At 41.6% G+C, this 27,921-nt stretch overlaps 1 protein-coding gene across 3 annotated transcripts in view; it reads right to left on the bottom strand.

Annotated features, from left to right (window-relative positions):
* STXBP5 (syntaxin binding protein 5) overlaps positions 1-27,921 on the bottom strand; it is a 321,945-nt gene that overhangs the window by 131,551 nt on the left and 162,473 nt on the right. For all 3 annotated transcript variants that reach the window (XM_018557367.1, XM_018557369.1, XM_018557370.1), the window contains exon 6: positions 12,011-12,074. In XM_018557367.1, the coding sequence (XP_018412869.1) occupies positions 12,011-12,074 (64 nt within the window). The remainder of the gene's footprint in view (positions 1-12,010; positions 12,075-27,921) is intronic.

The raw sequence follows: 27,921 nt of genomic DNA, 5'->3' as shown, positions 1-27,921 counted from the left end.
CCAATGGCACTCTAGCTGCTGTTGCTCAGATACTGAAAATCTACATGCAGACATTCCTTCCCGAGTGCAAGCTGGTATTTTATTCAGTAAATTCTTAGCAGTGAATCTACTATAAATGTGTGGCATATTTCAGACATTCTCATTAGATTAACTGTATCCTGTAGAAAATTGAATTTGGTGGTAAGATGACTGAAGAAATCATTTCCCCAAAACTGTTGGGAAATGCAGTAATGCTGTTGTAATGCAGTAATAGGGAGCTTAGCAAACTGTGCAACAGTCACAAACTTTCTGTATATAATATAAAGAGAAGACCACTTCGTGTTTCCTGTCTGTGTTAATACAGGACTCCTACCCTTCACTTTAGAGGAGCATGCACTAACTCCTGCTCTCAGTGTTAAACTGCCCTATGGTCAGCTATCCTCAGTTTTAAACGCCCTTTCTGTGTGGCACCTTTCCTTGCCCTACATTGTTATCCTTTTCCCCTGGCTCTTGCTCTGCCCGTCTGCTCTACTTTTTGAGGCGTCTCTGCTCCCCTATTCTGTGGTCATTGTTTCCCTGAAATGTTTAGGACTTTTTCCACACAGGACACATTGCAATGCATTTTATAAAACTTTTCTGTTAGCAATTTCAACTGCTGATGTGAAGAGTTACAGCACGTGCTGCTTCCTGATGTGTGAGCACAATGCCTCCATGGGGATAATTTTATAACTGCCCTTTTCTTAAGGAGCTAGCAGCCAGTTGCTGGCTTCCAATCCTGGCTGCCACAGTTCCTGATCACGTGATCACAAAAGCTATGACACAGTGATTACATGCAGACTGTGGGCTCCATTGTAAAAAATAAAATAAAAGCCTTCAGCCGCCTGCAGTTGAACACTTCAACCTTTAGGCTGACGTCAGCTTTATATTGTAATTGTCAACTATAAAAAAAAAAAATGTTTCTAAATTTTTCCCATTAGCATATAATAAAAGTTACCGGCAGGGTTTTTATTACAGTGAAGCAAATAAAAAGCCTTGTATGTCCTGAAAAATAATGTAAATTTGCCACATAGTTATTTTAGTCAAATTAACCGGAGCATGCTAGGCATCATTGACCTTGTCACGAAAAAGGGGTGAGTAAAGATCACTTTTTTACACATTTAGTTGGAGTACATGTCTATCCCTTGAAGACCATTGTATGAACCTCAGTTAAAGTATCACCTAGCACGAGTACCATGCATACTACCATGTTTCCCAGAAAATAAGACACTGTCTTATATTTTTGGGGGCTCAAAAAAACACACTAGGTCTTATTTTTGGGATAGGTCTTTTTTTTTTTAATGTACAACAATCCACACTTATTCATGTACAAAAATATGGTGATCAGGGCAATCAGGGGTGCCGTACCTTTCCAAGAGCAATTTGGTAGCCAATCACTGGCCAGAATGAGCGAAGCGCACTTTTACTATCAATTCCTCACAGGCGGAGTGCATGTGGTATCACTCCGCCTGTGACAGGAGCCGGCGCTGTAGAGGAGGCATCGGCTTATGCGGCTCTGCTCCCTCCGGTGCCACCTCTCTCCCTCTAGCGCTGGCTTCGTTGGCACCGCTGATTCTCTCCTGCCTCTCCCGCAGCTCTTCAAGTTCCCCCTTATGCCATCACCGGCCCTGGGAATGGTCACAACTAGGTCTTATTTTCGGGGAAACACTTGATCTCTGGATTGTAGCCTAGCAATCAAGGGATTGGGCTTTCTACTCCATGAGGTCTGTTTTTTATTTCTCCAGGAAAGAAAGGGGGGTATGAAGTCTCCTCATACTGCTTTTGGAGAGGAGTAGAGTGGATATGTTTTGCAGAAGAAGGCCTTGGGTTTATCTAGTTTTAGATGTAGTCCCAAAACTTTGGCAAACTTAGACATCAAATTAGAAAAAAGTTTGCAGATGCAATTTAAATTTATGTACACCTTGAATTTCTGAGTATTTTAAGAGTACTTTAAGAGAAGGTTTCCTTCTCATCGTTCCTGCCAATGGTTCAGTTGACACAAAGTTAGCTGAAGGTGCATCCTTTTCTTGTTCCTCTATGAACATAAATAGTCTGGAGTGTAAAATATGGGAGTTAAGCGGAAGCTGAATAGTATAGTATAAAGAATTTGCAAAGCCTTTATGAATTACTTGAAATTCCAAAGTTTGCCAACACACCAAAAGGACTAGCAACATTTAATTTTCTGCTGATTGTTTAAGTCAGCTTAATATAATGGTGTAAAACCCACTTGATCTTTATGTGACAGTCGGAAATTGTTCTTGTCCAATCTGTAGTCTAGTATAGATGTGAGGGATTTAAAATCTTACATTAGTAAAATAGTTTTTCTACTGCTTTAAATTTATTGGGTTTAGGGATGCTTCATTCAAGTAAAGTAAACTGTGGGCTTCAGTACTCAATGAACCGATTATGCATCCTTTTACCTAGGGATTCATTTTTTTTAAATTAGGGAATACAATAAGTGAAATATTTCTTTCAGCAGATGGAACTGAAAACATGGACCCCATTTTGCTAGTTTTCATGCTTTTCGAGGGATCTTGGCTAAGAAGTAATCTGGCTGCTGGGGTCAGCTGGAGCAAGGAAACTTTACAGATAATTATATAAAAAGAGTTCAAGTATTGTGTCCAGGGTGTTTGCACATCTCTAATAGAAAGCTTGAGTCCATCTAAGTGCTTTCTTTGTTTTGCTATTGTATAAAATTCTAGCATAGTGTCATGTGCTTTCATGCTTAACTTAGAGGCTATTTGGGCAATCCTCCTATGTGAGCCTTGTGGGTGCACCATAGCCACAATCAATTATGGCCACTATTTAATTTAAACATGTTGTCATGCGTTTGGCTATAAGTATCAGGGTTAGATAGTCTAAATAAAAAATATGGGTAATAATTACTGGGACCTTTGACTTCCTTCCAGGTATCCACTAGAGCTAGGCACTAATGGATGTTGGCGAGTCTAATGTGTAAAATAAAGTTATCTGTTGTGGATTAGGGGGTAAAGAGGTAGCAGCCACAGACTTGAATGTAAAATAGGTTTCAACAGCAAAAGATGGAACAAAAAGGCCCTAACCAACAAAAAGGGCAAAACCACAAACAAGTCCAAACAAAAAAACGTGCTTATAAAGCCATTTCGCATCTCATCCCTAGCGGTCAGCAGGATCTTCCCGCTTCCTAGCAGCTACAGATAGCCTTCCTTCCCTTTGACTCCAAGAACATCGCCAACATTACAATGGGCCCTGGATAGGGTGTCCGCATTCTGGTGCACTCGCCCAGGTCTATTCAGCATTGTAAATCTGAAATTATGAAGAGTGAAAAACCACCTAGTGATTCCGAGTGACCCTCTTGTCCTTATTCTGTGCCATCCGAGAAAGGTGTCCAGAACCTTGTGCAACCCAAACGGCATTCTGGCATTGTAAAACAACTCCTATGGTGTAGCAAATGCTGTTTTTCCCTTACTCTCTTTGAAGAGTGGATCTACCAATAACCCTTTGTTAAACCGAGGATGATGATGTCTCTGGCTGGATCTAAACTATATAATGAATTCAGCAGAGACATTGAATACGCATTTAGCTTAGAGACCTCATTTAATTTTCAGAAATGGTTACAGAATGAGGACTCCTCAATGACCCCAAGGTTCACTTTCTTGAGCATTTCCCTTTAGGGTTTTTGTTTTGATGAGGTAGCACGGAGCCAACTTCCCGGTCAATCAGGAAGCCTGGCGCTGTGTATTGACTCACCTCCCGGCTAAACAGGAAGCCGGGTGGTGAGTCATTACACGTCGCCCGGCTTCCTTAATGAGACTTCTGATAGCAGTATTTGGTATCGGCGAGTACCGGGAAAACATTTTTGGTACTCGATACCAAAAAAACGGTATTGGTGCATCCCTATTCAAAACCATTAGTTTAAAAAAAGTTCCTTGATTGGTCAGGATCTCGGATGGGAGCCGAACATTTGAAAAAAACTCCTATGTGATAACTTTGGCTAAGAAATTTCTACCTCCTTGAATTATTAAAAAATATTGATGTCCCTCGCTGACTTAACAACTCTAACTCTACTAAGAAGTGCTCGGTTCTCACTTCATTGCTAAACTTCATTGCCAACTCACCCGATTATTAATATACCTCGACTCTTGGCCACATCCTGCCCAGCCTTCCAATCTCTTTAATTAATTAACAGCTGTTCAGATCAGCTCCCTGTGCTTGACCAACGTTCCTGTTGCCTCTAAGCTCCCGCCTGTGCCTTGCTTCTGACCTGCTCCTTGCTTGGACTGACCTTTCGTGTACTTTTCTGCTTTGTTTCATTTGTCTGCCGCAAGCCCTCACATTTGGACTGTCTTTCAGATCTCTGTCTTCTCTGTTATCATCTCATTTGCGCCAACAGTGCCTGAAGGACCAGGGGTCAGCACACAGCAAATTCCAAACTTCCATAAGGGGTCCCTGACAGATCACTGGTTTGCCCTTAAACCGAATGCTCTGGGGGATCCCACGCAGCCTGCTTTCTTGTAGCCACACAGTTTTGGTACTGTGGCATAGTGGCCGGTATATGTTCGCTCACCTCCCGATCTACTGAGCCGACCTGTGACAGTCTCATTGTCACTGGTCGGCTAGAACTTTGAGGTGAGTGAAAATCACTCACCTCATAGTTTTCCTTTAATACACAAGCTTAAATCTATGGGCATAGATGAAATAGCGTGTAAATATATCAGAGAGTATTGATAAATGGCTTTTTCAAATTGGTCTAAGTTCAAGAGTGGGGTGCCCCAGGGTTCTGTCCTAGGCCCAATACTGTTTAACCTGTTTATTAATTATTATTATTAACAGCCATGTTTCTTTGTTTGCTGATGATACTAAATCTGGGAGGGTAATATACACGGACTCAGACATTATAACATTACAGGAGGACCTGTATAAAATAGGGGAGTGGGCAACTATATGGCAGATGAGGTTTAATGTTGAAACATTTAAAGAACTGCATTGTGGGGTTAAAAATAGGCAAGCAGAATACACATTAATGGGTACCCCACTAGGGAAGTCAGAAATGGAAAAAAGAGTTGGGAGTCATAGTCGACCACACATTGAATAACAGCATGCAATACCCGGCTGAGGCAAAGAAGCTAGCAGAGTGCTGTCATGTATGAAAAAGTACTGTTGAGACAAAGCAACAATTTTGCCACTTTATAGATCACTAGTTGGGCCATATCTTGAGCATGCAGTTCAATTGTTGTCACCAATCCACATGAAGGATGTGCTTGAGCTAGAGAGTCCAGAGAAGGGCAACAAAACTAATTAAGGGGCTGGGGGATCAAAGCTATGAGACAAGTTTGCTAAATTTTAATTTGTTCACGTTGGAAGGGAGGAAATAAAGGAGGGGACATGATTTTGATGTACAAAATATTTAATGGTAACAGCACCATCCGCAATAAACTTTTTTCGTTAAACTCGCTAACAAAGACTAGAGGCCACCACCTAAAATTGGTAGAGAAAAAATGTAACCACACAGGGTGTAGGGGCTTTTTTTCAGTCAGAGTAGTTAAAGTTTGGAACTCTCTGCCACAAGCAGTGGTATCAGCAGAGAATATTGATTCATTGAAAAATCAGTTAGATAACGTCCTCAGAGACTGTACTCTTAAAAAGTAAGACCACACAGGGACTCACACAAATGCATGTTCAATACACACACACAAAGGTTGAACTTGATGGACCTGGGTCTTTATTCAACCTCAAATACTATGTAACTGAAAAACAGGGCTCCAGACATATGTTCTAAAAAATAGGAGGGCCTCCTTTAAGAAATTTGATCCACAGTATACATGGTTTTACAAAGTTTAGTCAGTGCCAACAGAGGACAGAGGGTCACTCCAGATAACTCAGACTGGGACCTGAGCAGGGAGTCCAACTGTCTGTCAGTGTCCCTAAAAAGTAAGAAAACCATCAACTTGTTTGGTGGTATGCTTGTTAAGGTGGATGGCAAGATTGTCTATAATGGGCAAAGACTTATCAAATTCCCTTTCAAAGGGGAAAAAGATTCTTCACATTTGTCAGGAAGGACCCATGATTCCACAGATTGTAAAACATTCCTCTTTAAGGACTGGAAACAGAGTGTTGGGAAAGTCTTTGCAGCCATAAGAGCTCTAAAAGAGCCTATGCCTGAAAAAAGCAGGCTGATCCTTCAAATGCAGGGCAGAAGTACTGCATAAGATTGTCAAGCATTCCCTGCGAGTCATATGTAAATTGCTGAAATAAAGTCTCTTCAGAAGAAGACTCAATCAGATATAATAGGGGCCTCAGGCACACTTAGAGGTGGAGGTCCATTCAGTAATAGGGGTCCTGGGACAAGTGTCAGTCTCTTTTGGGGGTACTGAAAAACCCTCAGAGACTGGGTTAAAGAGGATGTGCAACAGCTCTGGACCTGCCTGAAAAAAATTAATCAAGGCAACTAGACTTGCTGTATTTTTCTTGAAGATGTTTCATGGGACATCCGACTAGCTTTCTCAATTCAGAAATCTGAGAAAGATTTCTAAATTGAGAAAGCTAGTCGGATGACTGCCAAAACGTCTTCCAGAAAAATACAGCAAGTCCAGTTGCCTTGATTAATGTTCTACAGATAAACCATGACCTGGATGAATGAGAACCTTAACAGACAAGTCTGGACCTGGCTATCTATCACAGTACACAGAGGCTTGGAAAGAGTCACAATGCAGAGCCCAAAGTCTTCAGAGATACCAAAGGCTGTGCTATGCTCTAGACCTGGAGTGCGCTCTGTGGTTAACAGTACACAAAGGTCTGGAATGTGCCACAATGCAGAGCCCAGTGCCCCAATGCCACATTCTAGGCTAGCCCCACATTTTTTGGGTCCAGTGAGGTCTGGATACGGCGTCCAAAGCCATGTAGAGAGCCGTTAAGGACTTTTGAAGTCCTTAATGAAGTCACACATAAAAGAAATACAATAAAATAAATAATAAAATTGATAGACTATATTTAGGCAGAGCTGAAGAAAAGACCTCTATCTTCATAGGACGCTACCAAAACACTGAGGAATTATTTTTTAAAGTGGCGTTATACAGTGACTGGCTTAACATTTTTAGTTTATCAGTGTGCTGACCTCCTGCAGGTGGCAATATGACAGAAGAGGAAAAACAACAGGCCACAGAAGTAGCAGATCCACAATACAGAGATCAATTTCCAGAAACATCAGAGACAGAAGAACATGCTTCACCTGAAGTCATGCAGAATCTAGGGCTTGGCATTTCTCAGCAAGGCTTTTGATGGTGTATAATCAATTGTGTTGAAATTAAAAGTAAAATTGGAAGCCCTATATGTACTGGATTTGGGATATTGTCAATAATTTCATAACAAAATACTAGCTAGTCTTCTGTAAGAGATCATCAAAGATCAGGACTGGGCATTCCTGGGAGAGTGCTGCCATATTTCTGCTAACATTTTCGATCTTGCGTGTCAGTATGGTGGAGATTAAATGCCACAATCCTGGGAAGCTCAGAATTTCATAGTGGATACAATGGTTTCAAAATGTGCTCTTGTTGACTTATTAAAAACAGAAAATTAACCGTGGTTTTCTAAAACGCTGTAACAGATTCTGCCAGACCAGGATTCTTGTATTTGCCCGTCCAGATCGGTTTTTGAAATCTGCAACTCAAGCTTCCAAGGTCTTAATTCTGGATAATTAAGTGTCTGTCATTTCCTTGCTTACAAGGTGTCAAGTTATCAATAATCTTTCCACTTCCTATCCAGATCTGAAGTTAACTGTCTGATTTCTGGATTTGCTTACATATATCCATCAGAGATTATGCTAGTTCTTCTTTAAATATTTTTTTTAGTTAGACCCCACAAGGTTGGCATTGATCATCTGATGACTAGCAGACGCTAAAATTGAAGAGACCAGCAGTGTAGATGTGTCTAAGCCCCCCAAAAGAGGCAAATAAAGATGGTGTCATATTGTCATACACTGGATTACGACTGGTGCTGAAGAGGTTGCCGCTAGAGTACTCCTCAACAGCTGCAGAAAGTGGCATTATTCACTGTAGATCATGTGTAAATTAGTCATGAAAACTTGTAAAAACAGACAAGCAACGGGAATGTGCAACAATATTTTGCAACTCGCTTTAAAGAATTACAGGTGAAACTCGAATAATTAGAATATCGTGCAAAAGTAATTGCAGTAAGTTCTGCAAAAGGGGCCCAAACCAAGTACTGAGTACATATGCATGCTTGTACTTTTCAGAGGTCCGATATTGTTCTATGTACAATTCTTGTTTTATTGATTGAATGTAATAATCTACTTTTTTGAGGTTGTGGATTTGGGGTTCTTGGGGTTTTCATGAGCTGTAAGCCATAATCATCACAATTATGACAAATCACGGCTTGAACTATGTTGCTTTGCATGTAATGAGTCTATCTCATATATTAGTTTCACCTTTTAAGTTGCATTAGTGAAATAAATGAACTTTGCACGATATTCTAATTATTCGAGTTTCACCTGTATTACATACTCAGTGCCTAACATTTAGTTAAACCTAGACCTATAACTAATTTGACTTACCTTAGCCTTACAGCAGACTTAACCCTGACCTAAAGCTTGCTCTTATACAAGCCCCAAACCCAGCAATGAAAAAAAATAGTATGTAGAGACTATATCTATATAATGATATGTAGATACCGCAACTGTCAAGTCACTGCTCCTACTCACTTTCACTACCTATTGTAATAGGAGTGTGAAATTATTGGATTTTCCATCACTTTCAGTCCCAGTGACAATGGTGACCAAAAGAAGAGGGTGAATTTCCCAAGCAAAGATATAAAATAATAAAAACTTGAGATTCCGACTATTCCTTACTCTATCCATAACTAGAGAAAATTTTAGTAGCAGGCACACTTTTAGGATGAGCTTTTTGACATGAAATATTGCTAAAACATTGATGTTGCAGGCGGTTCTACAGGCCTATCGCGCTAAGAAGGAACTACTCCTGGAGGAACATCGGCTTCTCATATTCGCTGATTACTCTGCGGAGGTCACAAGAAAACGGAAGGCATTTGGGAAAGTCTGCACTGCCCATACCATCAGAAGATCCGCTTTACGCTAGCTTACCCAGCCACTCTCCGTTTCCAATCCACGGATGGAGCACAACAATCTTTTCAAGACCCGGCAGCGGCACTTTCATTCCTGGAAGGAACGTCGACTACAATGACATCCACGACAGACCGCGGTTCCACACGGGCCCACCACTTTACTACGCCGGCTAGAAAGGCCCCAACCCGCCTCCACATGACCCCCACGGATTCGCCGTGAACCCAAGGTGAAGACGGGAGGACCCCGTTGTTGTTTTACCCACCCCACAAGATGTGCAACCTTAACTCCTTGTCATTGCTGGATCCCCGACTGCTTCAAGATCTGGAGGGAATTTCTGTTTCCTTGGAGCTGGTATCTAGTCACGACTTCAACACAATAGTGAGTACTGTAAACCCTCTAACGCCACCCGCCTTATACTTTTGACTCACTTAGATGCCTCAGGAAAGATACTTGCTGTCCTGACATACACCGCATTGTCCCAGTTTTAATTTTCCCTTTTTTCTTTCATTACTTATATTTTTCCTCCATTGTGATATGTGATTCCAACCTCTCTCTGGAGACCCCTTATTTGATCGCGCACACCCCATAACTGCCAGCAAGATATGGGAGCCGCCACTTTGTTCCCTGGCTTAGCGGAGATACCAGGAAAGCTCTGCCACGCTCTCAAGGAAAGGTGGCTACGGAAATGTGAATATAACCGGACATTATCTCTCATGTCGTTTTCCCTGAGTATATTTCCCAGATTGTTTATGCAACCACCAAATGTTTTTACATCATCCGTATCTGATTTCTACTGTGATATCCTGCTGGGGTTACTCATTGAACCGTGTATGTCTTGGCACAATCTTATATTGATAGAAACGCATACGATTACTTTTCATGATTCGATGTTCATATGTCTCACGGGGTTCGGTTGATCTCCTGGAATACTAACGGGTTACGCTCACCAGCTAAACGCATGATGGTGTTACGTCACCTTAAAAAATTGAAAACTGGCTCTATTACAGGAGACCCACCTTTTCCAGGAGGATATGACACGATTACGTAAGCATTGGGTGGGAGAAATAGTAAGCTCCCCTGCAGTGGGTAGGAAAGGAGGAGTGGCCATTTTATTCAACAAATCCCTTGACTACAGTATAGAGCACACGGAAAGAGATGCGGAGGGTCGCTGACTGCTTGTTAAGATACGTATACATAACAAACTTCTCTCACTATACAATGTTTATTTTCCTAACTCACCGTCACATACATATTTCCAGGAGATCACTACCTGGATCCTTCAGGATGATAACCCCCACAAACTTATGGGGGGTGATTTCAATTCCACTATGGTCATTAGTGAGGACAGATCGGGAGCGGCACGGAGGGTTCCCAACTCTACTCCCCATATGTCCACACCGATGCTAAAAATGGCGACGGCGGTTAATCTTATAGATGTATGGCGGATCCGTAATCCGCTAGGGAAGGAATACTCACATTTTTCAGGGGTACATAAATCCTTTGCCAGATTAGACTATTTTCTAGCATCTGAGTCTGTCGACATACTGATCGATGAGACACGGCTGATGCCCATAGCAATCTCAGATCATGCCCCAATCCTTGTGCAACTACGACCAACCATACCGAGAGGAGACGCATTTATATGGCGCTTCCCATCTCACCTCTATAATGACACCGCCTTTAGTTCCATGCTGACACAGTCCTGGCAGGACTACCAGACAAACAACAAAGATCATATTGACAATCCCAATCTTTTTTGGGAAGCAGCGAAAGCTGTCCTTAGGGGCAATATAATGTCACATGTGGGGGCGAAAAAGAAACACGCTCAAGCCCAATTCACAGCGGCCAGCCTTTCCCAGCGCCAAGCACAGCTGACATACTCATCCTGCCCCTCCGCTGAGCATAGTGTCCTATGGACCAAAGCTAAACAACAGTTTGAGTGGTCGGCAGCTCAACTCCCAGCTTTCTATCACTCCCAGCTATATTTCCACAAGACTTGGAATAAACCAGGAAGACTGATGGCCAATCTTACTAAACCTAGGTATACTAAGGCACACATACCCGCCCTCCGGTTAGGTTCAGGTGTAATTTCTACAGACCCCAAACAAATCAATAATACCCTAGAAGCGTTTTACGCCAAGCTATACTCGAATACCCCAGTAGATATGGCCTTAGGGGAGGCATTCCTGACATCTACGCCCCTCCCCACCATTTCAAAAGAAGATCTCATGGCCCTGAATGCAGACATTTCGCTTAACGAAATACTAGAGACCCTTAAAACGGCGGCAAATGGTAAATCCCCAGGTCCTGACGGATACACAAACGAATTCTATAAGATCCTGAAAGAGGACGTAGCACCTACCCTACACATTGTGTTCAACTCTATCTGGCAAGGGAGGGAGTATTTGCGAACGGGTCAGGAGGCATACATTAAAGTGATCCCTAAAAAAGACAGAGACACCACTCTCCCAGACTCCTACCGTCCGATCTCTCTCATAAATACCGACGCCAAGTTGATGTCCAAAATCATAGCAGACAGGCTCGCCAGAATTTTGCCGAAATTAATATCCCCCGCCCAAGTGGGCTTTGTTAAAGGCTGTTCGGCTGTATCAAATGTCCGCAGAGTACTGGCGGATCTAGAATATGCTAAAAAGATGGGACAGTCTGCTGAACAGTTCTACTATAAGCTGATGGTCGCTAAAGCGACCATCAGCTTATAGTAGAACTGTAAATGCCAGGTCCGTACGGCATACTGAGCTGGCCAGCTGGAAGCACTTTTGTAGCTCTGTATGCCGTACGTCCTTGGCAGCGAAAGGGTTAATGGCATTGTCACAGTTGAACTGTCTGTATCTGGTATATAAACAAATGGTATATTTTTTTTTTGGTAGCAGAGATATATAAAATAGCAGATACACATACCTTCCCTTCATCCATCGGATTATCACTTATGTGGACAACAGGTCCTGGGTGTGATTTTGATGAACTGTAAAATGAAAATAGATACAATATTTGTCTCTTTATAATGTAATCATAATATGAACACTATTGCATCATACATAAACCATCATTTCCTTGTCAAAGGCCTGCATTTTTAAAGGGCAAGTTTAATCTCAATTGCACTTATTTCTACAGTGTTGCAATACTCAAAATGTCACACTATCGTTTATACTGAACTGATTCATAGGATGCACAGCTCTAAACAGCTTGGCCACTGCCTTTCTTTAATGCATACATTAAGTTGCGTGTTTTTGTGAGCAGATTGTGACACATTGATGTAAATGGGCAAACGTGTGTAAAACACATGCAAAAACGCAGCAATGGGCGTTTTGCTACAAGTGACAAAACGCTCAAATGTGAACATGCCCATAGAAATTTAAAGGAATTTTGTTTTGAGCGTTTTTTAGGGCAGAAAAAGCGCCACAAAATGCTAGGTGTGGGCCCTCATTCACACCTGAGTGACATTGAATATGTGCATTTTTTGTAGCTCGTTTTTACGTGTGTTTTACGCGCATATTAAGCAGATCTTGACACATTGATGTGGATAGGTAACGTGCAAAATGCAGCAAACGCTTTTTTTGAGCATTTCCATTAATTCCATGGGGCCAAAAAGCGCCGACTCTGCCAAAAAGAAGCTCATGTACTTTCTTCAAGTGACGGACAATTTGTTTCAAGCAACAAAAAGCTTAGTAAATGAGGGATGAATTAGGGCTAAACCTTCTACATGTGCTCTATCTCTACCTCTCCTTTGTAATGATTGCCATGGCAATAGACATTGCAATGGAATGCAGGTCAATGGGCTTTCTACACCATTATACAGTATTTCCTATTTGTCTTCAACATTTTATTATATTTATGTATACCAATTGTCATTAAACATACAGTAGGTAACTTAAAGTGACACTAAACTCAGGGGTTAAATCTGAAAATGCATTCAAGTACCCTATTAACACAAATGCACTGTAGCTTTTTTGTGTATCTCTCAGCTGTAGATCCTCAAATCATCTCTGAATTCATGCTGACACTGTCCTTCCTTCTGGAGGGTGGCTACTTTTGTTCCCCATGGTCCTTGTGTGTGTTGTAAAGTATCCATCGCTCCAAGCTTGCTCCTGTGATGGACTATAATGTGACATTTAGTTTACCAATTTGTACTGAGATTGTACTCTGTGGGAGTAAGCTTGGAGCCATGGCTACTTTACAACACATCCCTAGCATGTACCTAACATTTTGTCAAGCTCAAGGAAATGGGAGCTCTTGTTTTGAGAGCTTTGCCGCGCTTACCTTTCAGCGACAAAATGCCTAGGTGTGAACGGAGCCTTAAATTCTCTGTGCATGGGTCACATACTGCTGATTTACAATAAGCTTTGTTATATGACTATTTTAATTAGTGATTTTGTTGCTAATTACAGAGTAACCACAATTTCTTAGGTATTCAGGTAACTGCATCGCTAGAAGACTAGGGGGTCAGGAGAAAAAAAAGGATTTGACTAGAGGCGCTGAAGATTTCTGCAGGCCGTGGTCATCTGATTCAGGCCGATATGTAGCTAGGATGGTGGTGGTCACAGTAGGTCAGGGGGATGGGGGCAGTTAGGCACAAAGGTTAACTAATTTCTCTGAAAGTACAATTATTCTAAAAATATAAAATATATATAAAACCTATAAGGCTTATTGCACATGGACTTTTTCTTGTGTCTGAATTTTGTACTCAACTTTATGAAATAGAGTGCACTTGCCTTCATTGTTGCTTTTGTCATTTTTCATGCTACTCTTCTTTTAGGGCCCATTCACACATCTAGTGGTGACCTGCGCTTTACAGCACCAAATCAACGCAGGTCCCCGCTAGGACACATAGAAAACAATTGTTTTCTATGTGTCCCATTTACACTACAATGCAGTGGGTGATGCTCTGCGATAAAATGCATTCATGCTGAATTTTATTACAGCACACGGTATGCAACCACAGGTCGCCAAACGGCACAGTGCACATTTCCTTGCAGTAAACTAAATGGAATGTACACACAGTTTAAAAAATCTTAACAGTGACAGCTCTGGTAGAGTGTGATACAATGCACTAGCACAGCATTTCAGCCGACAGGGGTTTGTGTGAATAGGCCCTGGGACTCACCAGGGTAGCAGATAGTAGATTTCTAACAGGGTAGTAGATTTTACATGACACATTATTTAATTTTTATTTTAGCTGCCTTGTAGTATGTACACATTGTCCACACATCCGATGCACTAATGAAGCAGGAGACTCGCCGGCCCAAGGGATCCCGTTAGGTAACGAAGGGAAGGGGGAGGAGTCCGGTGACATCACAGACATCGACGTCAACGGACTCCTCCCTCCTTCCCTTCGTTACCCATCACGGACAACTACATCACCCGACTCCTCCCCCCTTCCCTTCGTTAGCCGACAGAGCCGATGTCCGTGACGTCACCGGAGCTCCGACGGAAGACCCAGAAGCCGGCGGATAGGTGAGTACGGATCAAAAGAACTTTGATCGATCAAAATAAAATTGATTGATCAAAGAAATTAACGATTAATCGACGGATTAATCGTTAATTTCCGCACCCCTAGTAGAAACCAATCAGTATCTCTTCTTTCAGTCAAACTTTGAAAATCAAAGCAAGAACCTGACTGGTTGCTATGTGCAGCTGCTCCAGTCTTGGCAAATACCCTTTATTGTGTTCCCACTTTCCCTAACCAAAAGAAAAGGATCTGTTCTCTAACTCGCTTCTCTATGGTAAAAAGTTACCATCATGCTTGGAGAGTTCTTTTCTCTTCATGGTGTAAGCTATAGCATGATACTAACCCCACCAAAACTTGGACTTTCCAGACACATGAGAATTTATACTACAAGCTTCAAAAATGTGATTTGCAATGTAATGGGACAGCAAAACTATGGGCGGTGTGATGTGTTATTAAAAAGCAATTGGTCCTTGGCAAATAATTTTTTAGAAATTTATTGTGGTCCTTATTAACCAAACTGAATATTGGCTCTCTTTCACTCGGTAAAGGCTATAAGAAGGTAACATCTGACAAACCGCTTCTATTTTATCTTTTTTCCCCCCAAAACAAATAGATGGGTCAGTAGTAACAAGTCAGCAAATCAACCAAAAACTACAGAAATAAAAATAAAAATAAAAACAGCTAAGTGCTTAATTGCTCGAGAGCCATCAATCAACCACTTGCTTTCTGAAAAATATTACTTCTTAAAAGGACTCTTAGAGGTCAATAAAGCATTGTAAACAAACAAAGAGGGGGAGGTTGCAAAGAAGAGAACACCCCCAGGAATGTGCGAATGCTATCGCCTGAGACATGCAGTTCCATGCACCAAGCAGGTGATTTTTTATTCGGGCAAGCAGCAGGGTTAAATATTATTTAGTCTGTTATGACGGCATGGAACGTCATAACGTCTGTGCTGCCCAGCTCTCCCCTGTCACAGTAACAGCTAGAGGATGGGGCACATTAGCAAGGGAGCTGCCGCTCATTTTGTACAAGTTTATTTGGGGGTCTGAACAACGGAGGGAGCTGGCTACCGAGGAGGTGGTGGCAGGGTGGGTATAAGGGCATACCTTCTTTCTTCGGCACTAGAATGGACAGTGCATCCTTATATGTTTCCTGCTTGCCACTTGAATTATTGTCTCATTGTAGTGATAAACCCCAAGTGGAGGAGCAGAGCTGCGCGGTGGGTTATATAGCATTGTGTGTGTGCACGCCCCCATTCCACTGTGTGTCATATTGTGGGTGACGGGCAGCAGCACTCTAACACACACACGCATGTGCATTAAAGGGTAAGTTCACTTTCCCAAATAATTTGGGGAAAATGGAATTACCAGCTCAAATATACTTAACTTTCGGCAAATGGTTCTTCCCCCTCACCGCTACAGGTGTACTATCCGTACTCCATAGTGCTGTCCAGTGCAGCACTATGCTTTGGATTATGAATTTATGAGCACTCATTAGTCAGCACAGTCACCTGACTTCGCTGACCAATGAGAAGCGTTTCTTTGCATGGTTAAATATGATTTTGGTTAAAATTATTTTTTGCATCAGGACATTTTTAGCAGATTGCCAGTCCCTTTAAAAAAAAAAAATCCCACACCCCTGCATCTCACCAATTTTAAACACAGATTTAAAGGAACTTAAACAAAAACAATGTTTGCCATACTCGTCTCTGTGATGGGATGTCCACGCGTTCCCTCACCTGTGCCATCTTCACTAGGTCTTCTTCCAGGTACGGCATCTTTGGACATCTTTATTGGCCGGCCCTGGATGACATAATTGATCCTGACACTGAGGCATGCCAACAATGCGGCAGCTTAATGCACATAAAAACAAACGACAGTGCATCTGCCCCCATGTGCTCCAAGATGGAGACTCTCATAGTTTAGAGTTAGGACCGCACTATAAGAGGTGCCTTGGCGCGGCAGTGCGGCTTTCACATCCTCTGCAGAAGACGTGTATCCAAACCTCTGTCATTATCCTTATTGGTGAGACAAGTTGTTTTACATGCTGGTTTGTGAGTGTGCCATGATGCCTTTCTACAGCTTAATGCACATAGTTACATAGTAGTTGAGGCTGAATAAAGACACACCTGTTCAAGTTCAACCTTTGTGTCTCTGTGTGTGACTGTTTGCGTTCACGAGTCCCTGTGTGATCTAGTTTTTAAATGTACCTGTAAGTTACCTGTAAAATTTTACCGCTCTAACTGGAAAGAAGCCCCTACGCCCTTTGTGGTTAAATATTTTCTCCACCAATTTTAGGTGGTGGCCTCTAGTCTTTGTTATAGAGTTTACTGTAAAACGTTTTTTTTGCTGATGTTGCCATCACCACTGAACATTTTTGTACATGAAAATCATGTCCCCTCTTAATCTCCTCACCTATAGCTTCAACAAGTTTACATTTAGTAACCTTGTCTCATAGCTTTGGTCCCCCAGCCCCTTAATTAGTTTAGTTGTTCTCCTCTTGACTCTCTTCAGCTCCAGGACATTCTTTCTGTGGATTGGTGACCAAAACTGGACCGCATACTCAAGAGGAGGCCGAACCAGTGATCTATAAAATGGCAACATTATTGCTTTACCTCTACAGTACATTCCCTTTTTAATACAAGACAGCACTCTGCTTGCTTTGTATGTTGCAGCTTGTGTTCAGCCCACAAACAAATCTCAATACTACATTCTGCCAGGGGTGCATGGGTCACAAAACTTGCTTAACAGAATTATAATTAATTTGGCAGACAAGACAAATCGACACATGCTTTTTAAAAGTAATTCACCTCATTCATTCTTTGTAGATCAGACCCTGTGTAGTACATACTGCGCCATACAAATAGCCTGTGAACCGGGTGCTAACATTTTCTAACTTATACACCAACAGAAAGCCTTCCAAACTTCACAAATCTGATGACATTAAACCTTTAATTCCTGATCTTGCCCTGCTACTATGCACTTTCCAGGACACCACACGACATAAAATATATGGATAGGTCTCAGCAGTGCATTGTTTTACCACATTTAAATAGCTCTCGCAGTGCTGCAATTATACTACTTCAAGACCCCATTTATACAGTTCAGTATTAAAGTTGTCTGCTGTGCAGCCCATTGTAACTTAATGAGCTCCTTGAGCTGCTGACACATTTCAAGCACAGCGTGTCAATAAAAAAATATTCTCATAATGCTCAGTCTCATATTAGCTGTTGTTAAATCAAGCAAAATAAGCATGTTTGCCCTATCGGTTTAGGCCACCATTTCCTATTTGTCATTGTCACAACACATTCTACTTTCCTGACAAGCCTTGCTAGATACATACCACTTGGTCATCTATTTCTGATAAGGAAAAGCTTGCCAAGCAACAACAACAAAAAAGAAACAAAAAAAACACAAAAAAACTGTGGTAGCATATTAAGAAGAACTTCAGGGCATTGCAGAGGTAGCATTTATTTGACACAGCAGAACACTAGAAATCTATAGAAGTATACAAATCAAGGGATAAATGTATAAGAAACCAAAAGTTATCATCCAAAGTTCAAAACAGAACCTTTAAAAAGGGAAATTATAAAAAAAAGGTATGGGTCGACTGTGTATAGAATCTTTGTCTTACAAAAACACATTTAATACGGAAGGAATTTACAGAGCACTAAATTAGCCAGGACCGCAGAGCAGACACGTTCTGTTTACAGGCCCATTAGTCTGACAAACTTTAGGCTAAAGCATCTGTAAAGGAATGCGTCATCTACTATATATATTTGTCGATATTATATATACTTTTGGGGGATTATGAAAAGACCTACGGTATTGAAAATAAAAGGCTCCTCTATGCTCCTATTGGTTGTGGCGTCCTGTATTCTGTCGAATAGCCATTGTCCAGTTCCTCTGTGTCCTGTTGCCAGCCAACGCCCATAACCTACTCCTCCCTACTTGGCTCACATTAGCTGGCATTCTGTTGGCACCTAATTTAATAGAATCATTTTTATTAGCAGTCACCTGCATTCAGCTTTCTGCTATAGTACAGGTAATTAAAAAAAATAAAAATAAACTGGTGATTACTTAACAACTGCGCTATTAAATGTAAAAAAGTAAAAATAACTTTTAAATTCCCTTAGACAGCACTGCACTGTGTTCTTGTTTCACGTCAAGTCTACTTTAAACAGGAATGGATTCATGTGCAAAGAAATAGTGTGATGGTGTATGAACCAAAGTTCAGCAAGTTTTCATAATTGGCATCATCATATAAAAGTTTTGAAGGTTTCCATGATATAAATAAACTTTACATAACAGTGGTGAGGGATGAGCAGAGCTGTCAATGCTGAAAAAGGGCAGACTGAGAGGTAACTAGCCATAATTTACGAGCATGCATTACACCCCCAATTAACTTACTGTTGCTATTTCAGATGCCATGCCAAACTAGCTCAGAGTGGAAGAATATCACGTCAATGGGATCGGCACAGTAGTGGATCAGTTTTTCTTAGAGTAGGAATTTAGAAGCCAAATTCCAAAAGTATTGTATATTGACTATCATTTTATTAGAGGAACACAATCTTTGGCCAAGATAATTTTAGGTGGGACAGTTGCATTACTGTAAGGCTATGCTTGGTAAAACAATAAGGTTTGGTTATTACAATAATACAGGACTGCTTTCTGAAATTTACTACAAGATGCCCTCTGGCCCTTTACCCACTGCAAAATTTTATTGCACTATGGGAAAAAACACAAAATTACAAGGAAAGACAAATGCATTTGCTTGTAGCGTACTAGAGGCATAGTGAATTTTAGGGAAATGTGAAACAATAACTGTACAGATAATTAGACAACACTAATAGTGATCTACTCTACACTGCAGTCTAAAATTAGGCCTACAAAGCAGCTCCTATAATGTCAAATTAATTATAGAGTGATTTGAACAATACGAACTATGCGGAGCAGGTAATTACTGCAAAATGTCAAAACATATTTAGGAGAATATCAGAACAGATAAAGCCAATTAGAGCAATTCAGTTGCATGCTATCATAGACCTGTACTAAGGTTATTTTACCAACATGGTGGAAATGGACAATACACGCAATCTAGAAGGATAAGAAGAAAACGTATGACTGAGATCCTGAAGTCGATTCCACTAGTCTCACTTGCCGTCAACCCCCAACCTTATCTACTACACTCACACAAATACACACACGCACACTATACAAACCCCTTAGATATTTTATTAATATATTTTATTTAAAAAAAATTCTTGTATACAGTTTGGGCACGCATCAGGAGATCTTAATCCCCATCTTTGTGATGTTTTTAGGCCTCATTCACACGGGCATGACCAATAATACTTTAAAAATAAATGTGTACAAAAAAATATAAGTAGATATTATTTTCTTTTGATAAATATTGTATAACTCTTTAAGAGTCTGTTTTTTTGTGAAGTAGATGTTTCAACCATGTGTTTTTTTTTGTTGTTTTGTTTTTTATAAAAGACAAAATGGCTTTTGATGTAAGACATAAACAAGTGATGTGCAATCTAATAGAAACGGTGTGCATTTTATGATGCCACCAAAAAAGATGCATGTTGAAGGAAATGTATACAATGTACTGGTTTACTTACTTTCATAAACATAAAAAGGAAGTTCATATGATGTTTTTCTGCAGAATATGTTAGTACATAATAGAACAGTCTCAAACAGGAAATGCCCATATTCCATTTACTAGCATACCTCTAACAACAATTTGCCATCCTGTACAATTACCTTTTGGTTTGACATGCAGTTTATTACCGCTTATGAAATCATAACACTGCATACTTACAAATTGGATTCCTAAAGCAAGCATGTGCTTTGCCCATACATGGCAAAGCAAGAGGATGGCTGCAATGCCCCTTTCCTTTTCACAGATGTACCTTTCCTTTACTCACCCACCACACAGATCCATAACTGGAAAGAAAGCAGATACTCTGCACCTCTGGTATGGAGAAGCATATGACTCAGAGGTTACACAAGGGATTCTTTTTTTGCTTACAGCGGCTCAGAGGGATGGAAAAGTCAGTATATGCTGTTGGAGAAGTGGGTATTAAAGCAATATTGCATGGGCAAGGTATAATATTCCTTTCAGAAATCCTACTAGCATTACGAGAGATTGTATAAGACAAAATCACACGTCTCAACTGTTTGTTACATGAAATATGTCCAAATCATTATGTAAAAGTACTGCTTTAATTTGCACTGCAAAGCTTTGACAAGAGTATGTCAAGCAATGTAACATGTAACAGCTGGTGCATTCACCCCACAAGTAGTTTAATATATGCAATATATCCTTTTACAAAAAATACTGAATGATTGTGAATACGACAGGTGACAGCATGACACTACTATGGGCAACAACATGGAGGGAAAGTCATGGCCTAAAACTATTTATAAGCATCAATGCAAGAGTTCATCTTTGGCAAAGATAATATTTTAATATTAAAATACACAAATCAGCCTGACTATAAACAAGTAAAAGTTAGTTCTTTAGGCCTGATTCACACCTAGGTGACAGGGTTTTCGCTGGTAGAAACACATTTTTTTCCCTGCACGCTTTCCGTGTACATTATGTTGCACGTTTTTCTGAGCAAATTGGAACACATTGATGTAAATGGCAAATGTGCGTAAAAGCACGCAAAACCAATTGCAACGTGTTTTTCCAAGCATTTCCAATTGACTCTATGGAGACAAAATGGGCTGTAATCTTCCAGAAAGAAGCTTGTGTACCGTTTCCAGTGACAGGCGTTTTGCTTTTGTGAGAAAACAATCAGGTGTGAGCAGGGGCCATAAAAATGAATGGGCTTTCTTTGGGGAAGCTTTTTGGACATGCTGAATCAGCTGCGACAATATGCTCAGTGTGAACCAAGCCTTAGGTTGCCTGTAAAAAACCTGTTTTATTTTAAAAATCTGCCAAAACCACTTATAAAAATGACTGTTGAAATGTTGATAATAGAACATATTTGTAAGTGTTACTTCTTCCTGTCGAAGAATACAGTTTGATCCCTCAGATAAGGAAGATGGTCAGATAAAGTCTGAAGCAAGAGTAGCAGAAACTTGTGTAATAACCTTCTTGTTTAAAGTGAGACAACGAAGACATGGAGTAACGTGACAATATGTACCACACACTGTGTGCATAGGTGTGTGTATTATATACACACACACAGTATATATACACACACACACTATATATAAAAAAAATGAAGTCACCCAGGATTCTCAGCCAGAGGGGCTGAGTGACTCCATGAAGCTATTGCTTTTACCAGGAAAGAGCTGGCTTTTCAGCCCTTTCTAGGTTTTCTGGATCATACCGGGGATCCTGGAGAAAGAGGGAGGGATGAAATCTCCATTCCTGGGTCCATGCGTTAGTAGTGACCAGCACCTAAAGATTGTGCACCTTAAAAAAAAGGCTGCTCTCTAATAATCAGGGCTCCACCTGGGGGACAGGAGGACTCAACCCAGGGGTCAGAGTGGAGTCCAGTGCAGCAGGGAGCTGCGGGTTATAAAACCGATTGTGCAGGTTAGCACGCTACTGAGGTTGCCTGGAGGAAACCGACAGTGGCCCTGGGGATTGAGGCCAGAGCAGCAGTGCTGCAAGAGAAAACCGTTGGACTGGGACACTGAGTGTGTGGGACAACCTGAGAATGGTGAGCCTATATATATATGTTATGCTGAAGATGGGCAAAGTTTATTTTGTTATATGCTGAAGATGAGCTATTTTTGTTGGATTGCTGTGGCTGCTAACCTATATGGAAAATAAAGACGGTTTCTGTTTAAGAAAAACGGCTTTGACCCTGAATGCTTACCATTGTGCCAAGTTCCTCAAATATTACTAATTTGATATTATATATCCATACACACACATATACCCACATACATACACACACACACGCACACACACGACAGGACAATTCTTAGGAGCTACAAGAATTTCTGGTATTTCTGGCAATATGGTAACAGATTTGGCAGAAATGTAGTAATTTATACATTTGTTACAGTCAATCAAGACAGAGGGGGTAAAGTGTCTTCCTGCTGAAGTAGAATCTATTTCATATAGCAACTGGATATTGAGATAAAAAGGTACTGGGTCACACAAACCTGCCAGATCTGACTGCTAAGCAGATTTCCAAATTAACCTGGCATATAACTGCATGTGTATGAATGCCTAAGTGCTCAGCGGATCTCCTTCCTGGCTTACAGACTTATTCACCTGCGATCCTTTGACCAGAGGTGTCTGCTGTGGTCCACATCAGCACAAGAATATTGTTAGATCTTGTGATAATTATCAGAATTGAACAACAATCCTCTTTGTATGCAGTTCAGCAACTACTGCAATTTTCCACACCTGAAAACTCGCAGTGGACAGAGCTGCAAATGAAGATCCACCCGAACTAGAACCTGACTGACTTCTCCTTGAGATGCAAGATCTTTGGTTCCTCCCTGATGGTTGACAGATGCTTCTGTTCTGGTTTTGGCTGACTGAATCCTACTTAGGTGAGTTCCAGTATAATGATAGGAAGGAAAGCTTCCTTCAGCTACCAGGTCCCTACATCAAAAAGAGTGTCTAGAACTGCTCCCCAGTCTTTCAGGCTGGTGTCTGTCATGACAAACTTCCAAATCGACCAGAAGAACGGACTTTCCAGACTCCGATGCTTGTGATCATCTACAAACCGTGCCTGTTTGTCCCATGCCACCAGAATGTTGAATTGAAAAGGACTGGAGTGGAATTGGACATATGGGACTGCAGCCAACAACAAGCACAGACCCTCGTTAAAAAGTTTGGATGGCTGCTGGACTTTAGAGTCCACACCGAGGAGCACAGAGTGAAGAATTAGTTATGCAAGAGAAAGACGAGCAGCATCTAGGAGACCCAGATACTCCATGCAATGAGTCAGTTTGAATGCCGATTTCTGATGGTTCAGGAGCCAACAAAACCTTTGTAGAGTCTACACAGTTCAATGGACACTGGCAGACAAGGTAGGAGATGAGTGTTCCTAGGCCATCCCTAGTCCCTGGCCATCCAGGCCATTGCAATGCATCTTGGTGAATACTCAAGGTACCGTGAACAATCCAAAGGGGGAGGGTACCAAACTGGTAGTGTTGAGGGCCCACAACAAAACACAGGTAGCATTTGTGTGCCAGAAAGATGGAGATGTGCAAGTATGCAACCTTGATGTCCACCAAGGACAAAAAGTCTCTCAGATGGCTGACCTGATAAATTCCATGTGGAACGTTTGCATTTTAATTCAGGCATTGAGGGCATTTAGATCAAGAATGTGGTAAATGTCCACTTTGGCTGTGAGGACAGTGAATAGGTTGGAGGAGAAATGCTAAAACCTGTCTTGTTCCAGGAGTATGACTCGCCGATAAAGGAGTTGTGTCAGAGATTTAGGCAAATTGGACAACATGAAGCAGGGTGGAGGAAGAGCTTGAAATTTGAGCTTGTAACCCCTGGGCACTACGTCCATCACCCACCCAAGCGTCCGAGATTCTGTGAAAAATTAAAGGAACTTTTTCTCATTTTCAGAAACAGGAGGCTTTTCCCATCTGAGGTTTAGCCTTCTTTTATCAGGGCAATATGGTGGCCTGGAGGCGTTGGCTGACTGTTTTTTCCTGAAGTCTGCACTAAACTACACGTACAATTTTAGGCATCCCTTGAAGTAGGAATTGATAATATACTCCCTGAGGGTTAATTACTAATAAAGGGATGCAGACACTGCACCTTTGCTCATTATAATACAGGAAGCCAACCAGCAGATTATAATCAATCTGACCCTCCCAATTCAGGGATAAGTTTGGAAAGGACATGCTGCAACAAACAGCTATTTCTTCACAACAGAAACAGGTAGGAATCTGCAACAAAGTTGGTTAAAAAACTTGCAGTGTACATTGATCACCCAGAAGGGAATGTTTCTTTTTTTTCTCAACAACAATTGAGTTATTCTTTAAAAAAATAAAACATTATTCTAAAACAAAAGGTGTTCTGTTGTGTTTTGCTCTGGTATACAAGGGGGACAGGGCAGGTTAATGTTAACATAATAACCCCGACTGTACTTTGCAGGCAGATCTCATTATCAGTTACAAACTACTGTAGATTTGAACAACGTTTGCCCTAACAAAGGGTTCAAGCTCTAGAAACTCAGTCTGTCCTTAGTCTTTCTATAGGGACAGTCAGAGTTTGTGGTTACTGAAATTGAGAGGGAAACTTGTAAAGGTCTGCTACGCAGACACATCCATAAAAAAATATTTTTTTAAGATATGCTGTGAATAGAAACACAAACCTATTAATGAGGTTTCCGCAATTTTGACTGCAAAAGTGCAAACACATTTTAAGAAACTCCTCCTCAATAGGATACTGCTAAGCAAAATGCTTTGGAGGAGTAAATATTTTGGCCAGTCGCCATAAAAAATGGTTTCAGTACAAAGTGTACTGGGAAGGTTTTTCCAGGTTAGAACCCTTTAATGAGCCCATGTTGGTAACTCTAGAGATTTCAGAAGCAGGCTGCTCCAGCTCCAGACAGGAACACCTTGTGTCTATAATGACCACAATTATAGGAGTAATGTCAGCTGACTGAGGCTCCTCAGGCACAACCTCATCTAAAAAGGACAAGTGCATGGAGGCAGCTTCAGGCAAATCGGAGAAACTCTGAAAGAGTATCATGGAAGCAACTGTGGCCTTAAAGTCTGACATAGCAGAAGGATAATGCAGAGGAGGTAGTCACACTTGGGGGTAGGTAGCGAAGATTTCAAAGAGCACCGTGGCCACTCTGAAAATGTTGGAGGATCATGAGCTGGAAGGGCCCATAGGACAGCTCCCTCTGTGTCTAATGTTGGACCGCGCAGCATTTCACACCCACACAATATATATATATATATATATAAACTATATTGCCAAAAGTATTGGGACGCCTGTCTTTACACACACATGAACTTTAATGGCATCCCAGTCTTAGTCCGTAGGGTTCACTATTGAGTTGGCCCACCCTTTGTCGCTATAACAGCTTCAACTCTTCTGGGAAGGCTGTCCACAAGGTTTAGGAGTGTGTCTATGGGAATGTTTGACCATTCTTCCAGAAGCGCATTTGTGAGGTCAGGCAATGATGGTGGGTGAGAAGGCCTGGCTCGCAGTCTCCACTCTAATTCATCCCAAAGGTGTTTCTATCGGGTTGAGTTCAGGACTCGTTGCAGGAGAGTCAAGCGTGATTCGTCACTCCAGAAAACACGTCTCCACTTCTCTAGAGTCCAGTGGCGACATGCTTTACACCACTACATCCGACGCTTTGCATTGCACTTGGTGATGTAAGGCTTGGATGCAGCTGCTCGGCCATGGAAACCCATTCCATGAAGCTCTCTACGCACTGTTGTTGTGCCAATCTGAAGGCCACTCGAAGTTTGGAGGTCTGTAGCTATCGACTCTGCAGACAGCTAGCGACTTCTGCGCACTGTGTGCTTCAGCATGCTCTGAGCCGCTCTGTCGTCATGGCCTACCACTTTGTGGCCGAGTTGCTGCTGTTCCCAGTTGCTTCCACTTTGTTATAATACCACTAACAGGTGACCGTGGAATATTTAGTGGCAAGGAAATTTCACGGAACACCTAAATGCAATGATTTGGAGGGGTGTCCCAATACTTTGGCAATATATTGTATATCTATCAGCACAGCTATGAAATGGTGACATTTCTAGATGACCATTCTGGTTATCAATAAAACAGCTGTTGCCACCACTGATGTGTGCTCTCTCTCTCTCATCTCTCTGTAATTATAGACAAATACATGCAGTGTGTCAGTGTTGAAATGCAACGGCTAACACCCAATCCTTAACATGAATCGGTGACAGCTGCCACTTGTAAACGGCAGATTGGGGATTCCTGCTGCATGAAATTGCACGTTCCTGATGCAGGAATCCTTTTTCGCACCTAAAATATAGGTGTGAACCTGCAAAGCACCCCAAGCAAAGTCCAGTGCTTGACAAAGGCTGCTCTAAGCTTTGCATTAATGAATTTTGATTGCAGAAAAAAAACTCTTCATGAAACAAAATATAACAAGTGCTGACGTTTTCTCCAGGGGGAAAAGGCATCCTAGGAAAATAGCAAAAAAACTAGACATAATGGGAGTTGAAGAGATAATAGTGGCTGTCTAACAGGTAATTTTTTCTTTTTGGTTGCCAGTGTTCAATTCTCCTGCAGGGGGCAGTATAAAGCAATCGTCTCCAAATCACCTGTGTCCCCTAATGAACAGTTAAGTAAATATGTATACTGTAAATAATTAATCGATAGTACTAGCACTTAAATTAATTTACTTGCCGTTAGGATTCATACTTTAACTGTTGCAGGCAGAAAAGCTGCATTAGAAAGTAGCATGCTCAAAGTAAACAGAGTGACCTACAAACATGTTACACTCCGGAGGGCTCAAACCAATGTCCAAATATTATTACCAAGTCTGAAGAACAAAATGTGTTCAATTTAACTCTTTTATAATATTGCTGAGATTTGTTGTCTAAACAAGGCCTGATGCATCATATGCTGCCATACAAAGGTTTTCCGGCATGTGATATCATTGAGTATCAACAGTGCATGCTAGACAGCTCCTGATTCGTTAGTAATGGAATAAACACATTTCATTCTGAGCAATAATTACTAGAGAGAATGTATACCACAAGAGAATTGGTCATCTATTTTTAGCAGTTACTGGGTGTGCATGAATGATGAACGTTGGTATTTGATGTGTCGAGAGGACGGTGGAGCCCAATGAGCAGCTTCCCGGCCGGACGTTGTAATTACACGGCCGGCCGGGAGCTGAACAGTCAAGCGATCAAGCGTCTCGAGAGACGCTCCATAGCTTGTATCAGCAGATATCACTGCCGTTGCCAGTCCCGAGATCCGCTGTGCCCGATGCGGCCAGGACCGGCACGGCTCTGTGACAGGAGATCAAAGGGAGTTCAGTATACAAACTCCCTTTGATCTCCTCTAAGTCCCCGAATGCAGGGCGGAGGGGGAGGAGCTCTGCGAAGTTCCCGACATGCACCGGGCCGCGTCCCTCATGACAGAGATGAGACTGGAAAGCCAGAGAGCGCGAGCGGCCTGTGAGCTCTATACCGGGGGGCACAGCATGGAGGGCTCTGCATACAGGGGCCACAGCACGGACCAGACTGTGTACAGGGGCTCCTTACTCTGCCATAGACGCCTCTATATTCAGGGGGCAGTACAGGGCAGAGCTGTGTATACAGCGGCTTCTCACTGATCTGTGTGTACAGGTGACTCCTGACTCTACCATAGAGTTATCTGTGTACAGAGGGGCACACAAGGCACCTGACTCCACCATAGAGTC

Source organism: Nanorana parkeri, unplaced genomic scaffold (assembly GCF_000935625.1).
Source record: "Nanorana parkeri isolate BGI_ZX_2015 unplaced genomic scaffold, ASM93562v1 scaffold281, whole genome shotgun sequence".
Taxonomy (NCBI): domain Eukaryota; kingdom Metazoa; phylum Chordata; class Amphibia; order Anura; family Dicroglossidae; genus Nanorana; species Nanorana parkeri.
This window is presented reverse-complemented; position numbering and strand designations above follow the sequence as displayed.